This window comes from Sciurus carolinensis, chromosome 6, assembly GCF_902686445.1.
Source record: "Sciurus carolinensis chromosome 6, mSciCar1.2, whole genome shotgun sequence".
In the NCBI taxonomy this organism is placed as follows: Eukaryota; Metazoa; Chordata; class Mammalia; order Rodentia; family Sciuridae; genus Sciurus; species Sciurus carolinensis.
Window position 1 is genome coordinate 98,144,320 of NC_062218.1, and position 10,011 is coordinate 98,154,330.

Here is a 10,011-nt window from a genome sequence, read left to right on the forward strand (position 1 = left end):
ATGCCCAGTGGCTTAGTGGCCACCCATATCAGGCCTCTGGGACAGACTAGGATACAGGGGAGGGGTACATGAGTGATTCTTCCTGGGGGTTAAGAAGATAGAAGGATAGAAAAGGAGAGTGGGAGGGAGGGAGGTGAGAATGGAACATCTGGGGGTAGTGGACCAGAGCCTGGTAATGACAGCACGATCTCCACTCACTCACCAGGATGAGTATAGGCCCGACAAGGCTCTGTCAGAGGGTGACTTGAAGAACGCCATTCGTGTGCATCATGCTCTGGCCACCAGGGCCTCTGACTACAGCAAGAAGTCCAATGTGCTCAAACTGAAGACCGCAGACTGGAGGGTCTTCCTTTTCCAGGCACCGTAAGTAGGAGCCAGAGCCCCTCGTTTCCACCTGGGCTCAGGGCCTACAGTATCCACCCTGCGCACATTCCTTTCCTGGTACCCTGTGGGTAGATACCTTAGCTTCCCATGCATGTGCGTTCCAGAACAGATCAACAGTTGGGTTCTCAAAGTGGGTTTCCCTCAGCATCCCTTGGAAACTGGTTAGGAATACTTAACTGGTTAGGCGCTGGCCCCACCTTGGACCTATTCAATCAGAAATTTGAGGGCGGCCCAGCTATTGTGCTTTAACAAGCCCTGCAGGTGCTGCTGATACACACTGAAGTCCCCGAAGGGTGAGCTGATGGAATCTTTACCAATCATCCTTGATTTAAATTTAGGTGAAGACTACCCATGCCTTTGACCAGTAAGGCCTTCCTTATGCTCTGCTACAAGCTATCCTTCTGTAACTTGAGATTAGGGTTTTCATGTGCTAGAGGAGCTAAAAAGGAGGCAGACTGGTAGGTGAGACCTGCAAATCAGAGTAAGTGCTGAGCAGGTGGCAGGGACAGGACAGGAGGGCAGTGGAGGGGCCACCACTTGCTTCCTACCACTGATGATCCCCTGAGCTCATGGGCTCCAGGGCATTAGTTCTAGACTTGGGCAAGTTTATTTTCACAAAAAAATTCAGGATTTCCTGGGAGCTGGGACAGAATGGGCATTCTCTACAGAGTTCTGACCAGGACCACCCACCCCATCCTTCCTCCCTCCTTTCCTTGCCTTTAAAAAGGAATTAGTGTGCTCTCTGTGCCAGGCCTAAAGCTGGATACTGGGTGCAGGGTGGGAAGATAGGGACTCCTCTTGTGAGAAGTAGGTGCCCTCTCCTATCTCCTCCTGTCTCCAGGAGCAAAGAAGAAATGCTGTCCTGGATCCTGCGGATCAACCTGGTGGCTGCCATCTTCTCAGCCCCAGCCTTTCCAGCAGCGGTCAGCTCCATGAAGAAGTTCTGTCGGCCCTTGCTGCCCTCCTGCACCACTCGCCTCTGCCAGGTCCAAGCTCCTGGGATCACGACACCACCTCCCCGGGGCAGCCCCAGGCCCAGGCCTCCCATTCTACAGCATACCCCAGATCCTTCTCTAGGGCTCCTGGTTCTGGGCTGAGGGACACCAGGGAAGGGTAGATGTTGTCCTCCATTCCACAGTGCCTTCCTCTCACTCACAGAAGGGAAGACTGAGGCCTGGCTGTGCTGTGGTGGGTGGCAGGAGCACACTTCCTTGCCCTATGGTGGGTGTGATTGTGGGTCTGTAGCATGAATAGAAGAGGTTGTCTGTGTCATGTAGAGCCAGGGGCAGGTGAGACATGGTGAACCCTTCCTCCAGTGCTCTTTTTAATTTTTACTTTTTAAATATTAGCATTATTAACACATGTTAATTCTACAGATTAATGGGATTCGCCAAGATATTTCCAGGCTTACATCATGCACTGAGCATGACCACCCACCCTCTGCCTTCACCACACCTCTTCCTGCACCCTTCCCATGCTCTAGGAACTAATCCCTCTTCTACTTTCAGGTCAACTTTTTTTCTTTTAGCTTCCATATATGAAAGAGAACATGTGATGCTTGTTTTTCGGTGTCTGGCTTATTTCACTTAACATAATGTCACCCCGTTCCACTCATTTTAGTGCAAATAGCAGGATTTCATTATTCTTTATGGCTGAATACTACTCTATTATATATATATATATATATATATATTACATAAAATATAATTATATAAATGTTTACATATAATATCTCTTTATCCATTCATCTGTTGATGGGCATTGTCGTGGCTATTGTGAATAGTGCCACAATAAACATGGGCATGCAGGTATCTCTTTTTGTATACTGACTTAATTTCCTTTGGATCTATACCCAGGAGTGGGGCACTGATTGCATGGCAATTCCATTTTTAGTTTTTTGAGGAACCATCATACTGTTTTCCAGAGAGGCTATACTAATTTACCTTCCTGCCAATAGTATTCTCCTGCATTTGTTATGATTATTTTTTAAATAGCATCCAGTGCTCTTTTGATGTCTTCGCTTATCCTGAGATGTTTCATTTGTCATCCTACAAAAAGCTTTTCTAATCAATACTCCAGGTTTTCAGGATATATTTGGAGAGGGAAGGATAAATGAACCAGAACTTGAGAGGTAGAGGGCTGGGGAAGCTCCAAAGTTCCTGACTTTGTCAGCTGTTGTCCCCTTTCCGGTTGAGCCCCAGTCTCTCCACAGAGCTCTGGGGGCTTCTGCATTGTCCCAGAGCTCCTCTGTATGCATACACAGTGAACATACCATGTACACACATGCACCATGCAGGCATACATGTGCTCATGTAAACACAGTGCACTCACATGTACACATGCCCCACAGCATGTCCACAGGCACGCACATGCGTGTGCACGCTGTACAAGGGGCCTATCTTATGGTGGGTGGGATGTGTGTGCCCTTGTCTGTCAGTGACAGTGTCTCTCTCAGTTTATCTTTGGGTGTGATCCTGGATCCGTGACTGTTATGCACACCTGAGAAGGAATGTGAGAGAATGTTATGTGTCGTATGGAGCCACAGATAAGTGGGGTCAGGCCGGCCCTTGGCTCAGTGTGCATGTGAGAATTCCAATGTGTCTGGGTGTGTGTCTGTGTCATGGAATGTGCATGAGCACATACAAGTGTGAGGGGCTCATCTCCTGAGCTTGCAGGGACACTATAGAGTTGGTGCCCTGGGAGCAAGGAGAGGAAAAAGATGGGAGGAACCTCCCTTGGGTCCAGAGCCTGACTCTACCGCCATGGACTTGGGAACTCCAGCTAGCCTATTTCCCATTGGTGACCCATCCCTGTGACAACTGAGAGTCAGGTCTCACAATCTAGGACTTGTCTTTGCAGGAGGAACAACTGCGGTCTCATGAGAACAAGTTGAGGCAGGTGACTGCAGAGTTGGCTGAGCACAGGTGCCACCCAGTGGAGAGGGGCCTCAAGTCCAAAGAGGCCGAGGAATACCGACTGAAAGAGCATTATCTCACGTTCGAGGTGGGTCTCAGGGGGATGGATGGGGAGGGTCTGAACTGGGGCCGGAGAAGGAGGTCAGCTCCTGCTCTCCACCTCCTACCACCACTCTCCTTCCACAGCTAGGGGCTTCTAGTTTGGGAGTTCTCCACTTTGGGGTCTTCCCCAAGGCAAGTGTAATCTAATAGATCATGGCTTCCTGTGGGCCAGTCTTGCACAGTCCAGGTGCCAAATGATAATCAAATAATTGCACCTCCCTTGGTCTCTTCAAGGGCACTCAAAAGACCCCAATGGAAATGCCACCACATTTCCAGGGTCCTTTTCTCACGTACCTCCAAGATCGGCCCAGTTTCTCCGGAAGTTTTTACAACCAGTTTTTACCACCAGTTTTTACAACTTCTATCTACCCACCCCTGCCCACCAACCTTGGTCTCCTTTTCCTTCAGCACATGTGTTTATAAAGCAGAGCAACTTCATCTCTTCTTCTACACTCCCCTCTTTTATCTTGTCTCTCTCTACTACCTTGATTCTGCCTCATGATGTTCTGTAGATGGGACTGACCGTGTATCACCTTGGTTGGGTCTAGGAGGCAGGTTTGGGTGGAGGGAGGAAGGCAGGAAGCACTTGTCCATTTTGGACTGACATGCAGATGGAGGTGTACAGACAGACAGACAGACAGATGAAAAGGTTAAGACTGATCTAGGAAGTTCCCAGAGCACAAATGGCAGGACCTACTAATCTCAGTCTCTAGATTTCCACGCTGACTTTCCGTTGAGGTGTTGGGGAGAGAGGAGAGTCACAGGGTAGACTCTGATTTTTTTTTTTTTCTTTTGCAGTGCTGGGTATTGAACCCAGGGCCTTGTGCATGCTGGGCAAATGCTCTACTACTGAGCCACATCTCCAGCCTTAGACACTGACCCCCCCCCTTTCTCTTTCATTCTGGGGATCAGACCGAGGGTCTTGCACGTGCTAGGCAAATGCTCTACCACTGAGCCACCTTCCCAGCAGACCCTGACCTTTTGAAAAACAGAAAGTTTGATAGCTTTTGAAAGTCTCACATCTACTCTCTGCACTGTAAAAATAGTGATGGCAAAAGCTAGATTGATCTCTTGTTAAATACTAGGTCTGGCTCTCCTTGCTTCTATTGTATTGACTGATAAAATCATCATATTGACTCTGTAAAAGGGTTCTGTTGCTATCCCCATTTTACAGATGGGGAAACTGAGGTTCAGAGAGTTCAGAGCACTTGCCTGAGGTGATATAGTTAAGAAGTGTAAGAACCAGGATCCTAACCTAGGTGTTCAGCTACAGCTCCAGTACCCTGGTCTTTCTCATTCTTGCCTGGCTTGAAGCAGGGGTGGTGGTGTGGAAGAGGAGGTGAAGCCCAGCAGGGGAAGGGTCTTGCTCATGTGGCAGAACTAGGGGAGAAAAGGGTTCCTTGCCCTTATTCTCTAGTCCTTCCAGGACATTAGCCTCTCTTGAATGTGATAGGGCATGAAGGTCAGAATCAAGACCCTCTGACACTGCTAAATCTCCCTCCTAAATGTTAACACCAATTTATAACCCTTTTAATAGTTTATGACTGTATCTATTTCTCCACATCCTCACTGAGAATTGTGTCAAATGTTTTAATATTCACTAATCTGATAGGTTTAATATAAGTGTCTCATTACTATTTTAATTTAGATTAAAACTTTTAAAATTATAAAACATGTAACAAAATTTACCTCCTAAACAATTTTTTGGGGGGGGTACCAGGGATTGAACTCAGGGACACTAGACCACCAATCCACATCCCCAGCCCTAGTTTGAGATAGGGTCTCACTGAGTTGCTTAGTGAGGCTGGCTTTGAACTCGCCATCCTCCTGTCTCAACCTCTGGAGTCACTGGAATTACAGGCATGTGTCACTGCGCCCGGCCCTAAACCATTTTTTTTTTTAATAGAAGTTTACTTATCCCAAGAAAATGTCCTCATACAAAGAAAATGTTGCTCATATAAAGAAGATATTTATACTAACCAGATAGTAAAAAAAAAAAAAAACTAAAAAATGAAACCAAACAACAAAAAATCCTCCACAATTTAAATAAATTCAATTATTAAAAATATAATTTATATCTTGAAGCAAACTAAATGACCTAAAAGTTGTACAGGAAGAAATAAAAAAGGTGACAAATTAAGTTTTAAATCCTTTAGACAAAAATATCTGGGTTGTAAGGTTCTGCCTAAACCATTTTTAAATGCACAGTTCAGTAGTAAGTCTACTCATATTGTTGAATAACCAATCTCCAGAACCTTTTCATCTTTCCAAATTGAAATTCTGTACCCATTAAACAGCAAATCCTCATTCCCATTCCCTTGTCTCTGGTAGTCCCAGGTCTACTGTTCGACTCTATATTTTGATTGCTCTAGATATCTCATATAATTTGAACCATACAGAATTCGTCGTTTTGTGACTAACTTATGTCACTTAGCATAATGTTAAGATTCATCCATGTAAGCCAGGTGTGGTGGCATATGCCTGAAATCCCAGAGGCTCTGGAGTCTGAGGCAGGAGAATCACAAGTTCAAAGCCAGTCTCAGCAACTTAGTGAGGCCCTGAGCAACTTAGTGAGACCCCTGTCTCAAACTAAAAAATAAAAAGGGCTGGGGATGTGGCTTAGTGGTTAAGCACCCCCGGGTTCCATCCCTGGTACCCCCTCAACACCTCCAAAAAATTTATTCATGTAGCATGTTTCAGAATGGCCTTCCTTTTTAAGGCTGAATAATATTTTATTGTATGCTCATAATACATTTTCTTTATCTGTTCATCTCTTGATGGACATTTGGCTTAGCAATGAAGATCTTTTGATGTGCTTATTGGCCATTTGTATATCTTTTTTTGAAATTTATTTTTATTGTAAACAAATGGGATACACGTTGTTTCTGTTTGTACATGGAGTAACAGCATACCATTTGTGTAATCATACATTTACATAGGGTAATGATGTTCGATTCATTCTGTTATTTTTTCCTTCCCCCCCACCCCTCCCACCCCTCTTTTCCCTCTATACAGTTCCTCCTTCCTCCATTCTTGCCCCCCTCTCACTCCCCACTATGTGTCATCATCCGCTTATCAGTGAGATCATTCGACCTTTGGTTTTTTGAGATTGGCTTATCTCCCTTAGCATGATATTCTCCAATTTCATCCATTTGCCAGCAAATGCCATAATTTTATTATTCTTTATAGTTGAGTAATATTCCATTGTATATATATACCACAGTTTCTTTATCCATTCGTCAGTTGAAGGACATCTAGGTTGGTTCCACAGTCTGGCTATGGTGAATTGAGCAGCTATGAACATTGATGTGGCTGTATCTCTGTAGTATGCTGATTTTAAGTCCTTTGGGTATAGACCAAGGAGTGGGATAGCTGGGTCAAATGGTGGTTCCATTCCAAGCTTTCCAAGGAATCTCCATACTGCTTTCCAGAGTGGCTGCACTAATTTGCAGCCCCACCAGCAATGTACGAGTGTACCTTTTCCCCCACATCCTCTCCAACACCTATTGTTGCTTGTATTCTTGATAATCACCATTCTAATTGGGGTGAGGTGGAATCTTAGTGTAGTTTTGATTTGCATTTCTCTTATTACTAAAGATGGGGAACATTTTTTCCCATTTATATATCTTTTTCAGAGAAATGCCTATTCATGTCATTTATCCATTTTTAAATTGGGTTGTTTGCCATTTTATTTTTTGGTGTTGAGTTGTAGAAGTTCTCTATATATTTGAGATAGATATTAACCCCTTGTCAGATATATGAATTTCAAATATTTTCTCCCATTCTGTAGATTGCCTTTTTATTTGCTGGTTATATCCTTTGATGTACAGAAATTTTAAATTTTGGTGCAGTCCCATTTGCCTGTTTTAACTTTTGTTTCCTGTGCCTTTGCTATCATATACATGAAACCACTGGTAATTTTTTGGATTTTAAAAACTATTAGTGAAATTTATATGCATGTCCCTTGTCTATTTTTATTGGATACTTTTATTTCCTTTTTATTGATTGTGAGAGGTCTCTGAATATTAAGGAAATTATTTTTTTGTTATATAAGATACCAATTTTTTTTTTTCATTTTACTGTGTGCCCTTTGACCTTATTTTTGGCCTTTCTTGCTTTCTTTTTCCCCCCCCCCAGAAAAGTCGTTATGAAACCTATATTCACCTCCTGGTTGTGAAAATCAAGGTGGGCTCAGATGATCTGGAGCGAATTGAGGCTCGACTGGCCACGCTAGAAGGGGATGATCCTTCTCTACGGAAGACACACTCTAGCCCTGCCCTGAGTCAGGGTCATGGGCCTGTGACTGGCAACAAAGCCACACAGGATGCTCCTGGGTCTGATACTTAGCTGGTGTGGACATGCTGCAAATGCCCCAGAGGGGTCAGTGAGCACAATTCCAGCCTGGGGCCACTTGGACCAAGCTCCAGGCAATTGACAGGCAACCAGAGGGACTTGGGGAGCCCTGTGGACCAAGGAGTTGGAGCTGCCATTCATGGCATTGATCTTCTTGCATCCTGGGCCATCTCTGACCTTGACCTTCTCCCAGCCCTCATTGCCCTTTCCACACAGGGCCTCATTTTGTAGGCCAGGGTGTACATGCTCTAGCACCTCCTCACTGGAGAAGCTGAGAAGGCCATTGCTTCCCCCAGCCGCCTTCTTCTCATCAAGCTTCTCCCTCGTCTCCCATGTTTGTGAGGGCAGGTCTGAACTCTGGACTCAGCCTTGACCCCTACCTTCCTTTTCTCTTCCTCCTTCCTTTGAGTTGACCAGCAGCAGGTCTGTGGACCACCAGCACCATCTGCTCCTCCTCCTCCCAGAAATATCTGCAACCAGGCCCAGTTATGCCTCACATTGCAATAATCTGGGACCCGGGCCTGCCACTGATCAGTACCAAGCTGTCTCCACACCCGTGTGTGTCCTCATCTCCTTCCAGCCATGGAGGTCACTACTGTCTCCTTTTTATACAAACATAAATGTACATATATATATAAATTATATATATATATAAGGAATCCCTTTAAAGATGGGGTTGGAATTGCTATCAGAGGATGAAATCAGATGAAGGAAAAGCCTGTTTCAGAGTTTTGCCTGTTATCGAGTTGGGCTCCATAGCATTGACAGTCTGGGAGGGAAGATGGAGATAGTGATGAAACCCCCTCACCTGCCTTTTCCTCTTCCGGCTGACCTGTGACTCACAACTGATCTTCCAGTTGATGCTTTTGGACTAAATAGACAGGACCTGTGTGTGCCACCCCTTCTGTCCCAAGGCGTCCTGGGGGGTAAGTGGGATGGGACCATTGCCTTGTTTGTACTTGGGTATTGATGTTGGTGCTGCCAGGTCTCTGAGTTCAGAGGTGGCCTCTTGTACAGAACTACTGCATAGGAATAAAAGACACTCCACCTGTTGGAGAGAGCCACTTGTCAACAAGCCCAAAGATGTGTGGTGGAGGAAGTTTATGGAAGCCATTAATTTTTGGTCTTGGGAAAAGGTGGAAAGAAAAGTTGCTGATTGCTGATATTTCATTTTTCTCATGAATCAGAAAGACTTAGCTAAGGACATATCTGGAAAGAATAGAGATATTTTCCACATGCCCATCACAGATTAGCATCCTGCAAAACCTGCATTCCTCAGGCCCACAAGTGAGTGGGGTGAAGGCACTCTCAAGGTGGCTATGATGAGCCAATCCTTCCTATTGTTTAAATATATTAATGTAGTTTGGCCAGCAATTTGACCTCTGTGGTAACATATTTAATTAATAAGATAAGTCAGCCTCTTGACTAAGTACCTAACATTTCCAAACCCACTCACATTTGATGCAGGGACATGTGACTATGTGGAGAGATGTAGTGATTTAAATCCAGATTATTTAAGTTGGACCAACTGAAGTGTTTTATAACCAAACCATCTGGCCCCTTCGTTTTGCTCAGGGGAAGTAAATGTTCGTTTTAATGAGATTGAAAAGGCAACATAAAAGAGCTCTCTGTACTTTTTCCATGCTGCCTCAAAGGTCCTTTGATTTTTTGGTCAGTGTCCCACTCTCTGCTTTGTTGAGGGCGGGTGATGACCACAGAAGTACAAGCTCCATCAGCCTCGGACAGATGTGCTTCCCCGGGCACTAGTCGTGCCTCTCATCAGTGAAGAAATTTTTAGTTTGCTTCTTTAATTGTATAATTATTTATTTGTAAATTATATACATGTACTACTGTACTAAAATATTATGTACATTATAAAACATACACAAAAATAGAAATTTAAAAGAAGAGGAGATAAAATAAATCTAAATCAAAGTTCTAACACTTCTTCCTGTATTCTAATGAACCATCATGTTCCCTGCCCCAATTTCTGCCCTAATATACCCATTTTCTAGGACTATCCAAATCCATGGCCTGGAGAGATGCGATAAGTGGTCTGCGCCACCTGGTGGTCCTGGGAAGTGGTTGCAGGTTCAGGGGCTCTTGGGGTAGGAAGGGAGCTGGCCCTTGGATCTTGGTTTCTTGTGCCTCCATCCTCTCATTCCATGAGGGTCAACCCTGTGCTGCACACTGTGCTGGGTATTGGGGACAATGTGGTGAGAAAAAATTAGACCAGTTTCCTGTTCTCATGGGGCTC

General features: G+C 44.7%; 1 protein-coding gene across 3 annotated transcripts in view; it reads left to right on the forward strand.

Annotated features, from left to right (window-relative positions):
• Psd2 (pleckstrin and Sec7 domain containing 2) overlaps window positions 1-10,011 on the forward strand; it is a 49,971-nt gene extending 39,960 nt beyond the window's left edge. For all 3 annotated transcript variants that reach the window (XM_047556635.1, XM_047556636.1, XM_047556637.1), the window contains 4 exons: window positions 206-363; window positions 1,226-1,370; window positions 3,244-3,387; window positions 7,539-10,011. In XM_047556635.1, the coding sequence (XP_047412591.1) occupies window positions 206-363; window positions 1,226-1,370; window positions 3,244-3,387; window positions 7,539-7,748 (657 nt within the window). In that variant the 3' untranslated portion in view covers window positions 7,749-10,011. The remainder of the gene's footprint in view (window positions 1-205; window positions 364-1,225; window positions 1,371-3,243; window positions 3,388-7,538) is intronic.